This window comes from Penaeus monodon, chromosome 6, assembly GCF_015228065.2.
Source record: "Penaeus monodon isolate SGIC_2016 chromosome 6, NSTDA_Pmon_1, whole genome shotgun sequence".
Lineage (NCBI taxonomy): Eukaryota > Metazoa > Arthropoda > Malacostraca > Decapoda > Penaeidae > Penaeus > Penaeus monodon.
Window position 1 is genome coordinate 50,301,431 of NC_051391.1, and position 3,653 is coordinate 50,305,083.

Below are 3,653 nucleotides of genomic sequence, written 5' to 3' on the forward strand. Positions count from 1 at the left end.
TGTCATTGTTCCTGTGTCGCGGGAGGTGCGTGTTTGAGGGAGACTCCGTCCGCTCTCCGTCCTTGACCCTCGAGTAGCTGAGGGAGGGGTACAGCTCGGAGCGCGAGGACGAGTCCCCCCCACTGCCGATGGCGTTGCCCAGCACGAACTGGTACCCCGGGAGCCCCAGCATGTCGACGGAGTGGCGGTAGCGGAGCGTCAGGTTCTTCTCGATGAAGGGCACCGGCAGTAACACCGTCTTCTTCGTGTCCAGAGGAAGCGGCAGGAATATCTTGCTCGAGATCTCTGCAATGGACCTCCAGGCGCTCTTGCTCTGGTTGGGCTCCGCGGTGGACCTTCTGAGCCGGCTGGCCCTCGGCGTCGTGATCAGGGCAACGCTGCTGCCGGAGGTGCTGGGTCCCTCCGTGCCCCTGCGCCTCAGCTTCGACGGAGTGGGCATGTCCAGCGTGAAGGGGATCGAGGTGTTGTGCGTGCTTGCCCTCTCGGTCGTGTCTGGATCCCGCGCCGTGGTGGGCGCGGCCGTGCTGGCGTCTGGCGTGTCGGGGTCCTCTGGCGATCGCTTGACCCTGCCCTTGGAGATCTGGGCCTGGATGCTCGACAAGAAGGTGGTGTCGACGTTGAACTTCTTGAGGTTGTTGATGATCATCGTTAGCAGCGCAGACGGGTTCGTCTTGTGGAAGTCGTTCATGTGCATGCCGAAGTATGGAAGACCATTGCTAGTGATTATCATCTTCATCAGGTCATACACGTGGAAGGGCGTCGAGAGCGTCATGGAGGACCTCTCGGGCACGTAGTCCACCTGCAGCCCCGCCGTTCGCTTGAAGGATATCCGGAAGAAGAGCGGACCCTTTTCGTGGACGACCACTTCCTTGCTGGTTAACTCGGCTTTGTCGTTTATACTGAAGAAGAATAACTGGACGGATAATCTTAAACCTTCTAAGATGAACAAGAACTTGGGGTCCACCTTGTTGATGGCTTCTTGGAATTTTGTGATATTGGAACTCTCTTTTTTAGTACCATTGAGTCCGTACCTCGGATATGGCTCTCCTAAAACCTCTGAGTTAGTTATTCTAAAGAATAAGCTATTATACGAGACAAATTCGTCCCCGAAGTTCATGTAACTAGTCCTGAGCCACGACCAACACTCCTGCAGGAGGTTGTCGACGCCGTGCTTGACCCCGTGGTCATAGGTCACGCCCAGGAGGATGAGCGTGACCCCGATCATGACCCCGATGGATCTCGGGATGGAGACGTCGCACGCCTTGAGTCTCTTCATCTCGCCGGGGAAGACGGGCTTCTTCACCATGTTGAGGCTCGTGAGGGACTTGCCGAGGCCCTCCACCGTGTTGGGCGCGACCTCGCCCTCGGGGGCCCTCACGCCGCTCCTCCGAAATCTCTGGCTTCTGAACAGCCGCACGATCTTGGACTTCTTTTCCGGGTACACCCTCGAGCCGACGTCCACTGTGTCTATCGTCGGGCTCTGAGCCGTCGGCGGGATGAAGGACCTCAGCCAGGTAACGAGGCGGTACCGACGAGACATCTTGCCCGCGGGCGACTCTCGTATGCTGTGCAAATCGTACGGCTTGTTTACATACTCACAGCCCTTCTTGTTGCAGACGCACACGCACCTGACCGTCGTCGGCCCGTGCAAGGGGGCGCTGACGACGACGCTTTCCGTATCGCTTCCGATGTCATGACTGACTTCCCTCTCGCTGCCGTGGATGCTGTCGCTGATGGGCTCCACCTCGCTGACGCTGCCCTTGGCCCACTGGGTCTCCACGAACTCCGAGTAACTCCCGTCCAGCTCGCACTCCTCGTAGCAGTCTGGAGCGCCGCCGTGTCGCCCCGCGGAGAGCACGGTGATCTTGGCGTTGGTGTGACCGCGATCGAGGGAGTAGCACTCAAGGAACTCCGCCGTGTCGTCCACCCGCGTGTCAGTATCGAACGCGCGGATGTACTCCCTCGTCCCCAGCCGCTGCGCCTCAGGTGTCAGCGGGGACGGCGTGCGCGAATACATGGTCTCCGCGTCACGTTGGCTCTACGACTCGAATTGTGGGTCGTCCTCTTCGCGAGACACTTGCCTTCTCGCGTCCCCGTGTCCCTTTAAGACCCGCAGCCAGCGAACGCCTCACGCGGGGGCCCTGGCTCAGTGCAGGTCCAGGTAAAAAACACCTTTATGGCTAACGGCGTCTTCAGATATGCAGCGATCGCCTTTCTGCATTGTTTGATATTGGTCTGTTTACATATCCTCTGGCCGGGTAATCTCCACTGTAATACAAAGGCCAAATACACAGAGACCAAAAAAACACCACTTTTCAACGGCCGCCAGAAAATTAACACATATTTCCCATCAATTAAAGTTCTGAGGAAAATTTACGCAACACGGAAACATAAAGTCATTAGTGTAGGCCCATCATTAGCAAAAGGAAGAAATTATCTGAAGACGTTAGCTTTTTTTCCTTCTTCTGTCTCACCGCATTTCCTTTAAAATACGTCGGGGACTCATTATCGTTCACAAAAGAGAGCGGAAAACACAAAGACAAAAAAACGAGAAAATATTTCTATCACCTCAATTTTCGTAAACAACGTAGGCTGCAAAAATCAAAATCACTGAAAAATACCGATACAGTCTCATGACCAAAGTCCTTCGTAGTTCTTGGACGTTTAAAAACAAGGCTACTCTTTCCTGAAACACTGAGAACGCTGAACGATAGTCTGTGCAAACATTGTTCACTTTCCATACTTCAGCGCTCGTCCAAGCAGAATGAACGATTCACTGAGCGATAACATCAACCCATCAAACTCCTCTCTCTCGCCCCTTGTCTCGGAGGAAGTCATTTGTTGTTCTAATTAATCATTCACAAACTTGGGGCACTTGTGGGCATAGAACTGTCTTGCCCCTGAGTGTTAGTGGCGGTATGGGATTGTTCTTGACTATTTCGAGGATTATCTTTCTTTTTTTCTCTCTCTCTCTTTCCCTCCGACTGTCTTTTCTAGCGTGACACAACACACGTCACTGTACATGTACGAGTTATAAACATGCTGATTTCTTCGAAGGCCAATACACTCGCCGTCTGGACGTGATCCGCCTTTGCAAATGTGCTGTATATCATGTGTACACAGCGTTTTATACCGTCATTCTCCCATCAGCTTGCGTGGGCGTTGCGCAATGAGGCGTCGCGGGCGTATAAACAGATCACCTTGGCCTGCCTACATGACGTACGGTGCAGGCCGGCCCTCTCTCGCCTTCCTCACTGCCCCGTTCTCACGTGTCACAGTTGATGCTCCATATTTCACGGAACGATGGAACGACAGCGCCCCTGGCATCCGGCCCCCGCGCAGAAGCTTCAACAGGTGCAGAATGATGTATTTTCTCCTTTAATCAGCCTCCACGAGAACAGATCATTGCCATCTTGCGAAATTCCAAACTCGCCAAACGTTCAATTATTCAAATGTCAACAACACATCCCAGATAGGGCTCTATCATCCGACACAGATAACACACTCTTCGGTGCCACATAAAGAGGGGTTGTACCCGAGTGCTAGCTTTGTACGTGGCTCGCAGGCGTCCAGGCCACGGTCAGGGGCGGCCGTGGGAGCAGCCGAGCAAGATCCCCGCGTGCTGGGAACGGGCTGCGGATGGGTGCGTCCAG

The 3,653-nt window shown here is 54.4% G+C and overlaps 1 protein-coding gene across 1 annotated transcript in view; it reads right to left on the bottom strand.

Moving 5' to 3' along the window:
• LOC119574603 overlaps positions 1–3,587 on the bottom strand; it is an 86,541-nt gene extending 82,954 nt beyond the window's left edge. The window contains exon 1 of the mRNA XM_037921940.1: positions 1–3,587. This exon is cut by the window's left edge and continues 1,224 nt beyond it. Coding sequence (XP_037777868.1) covers positions 1–2,017 — 2,017 coding nt within the window. The 5' untranslated portion in view covers positions 2,018–3,587.
• Between the last annotated feature and the right edge of the window lie 66 nt (positions 3,588–3,653).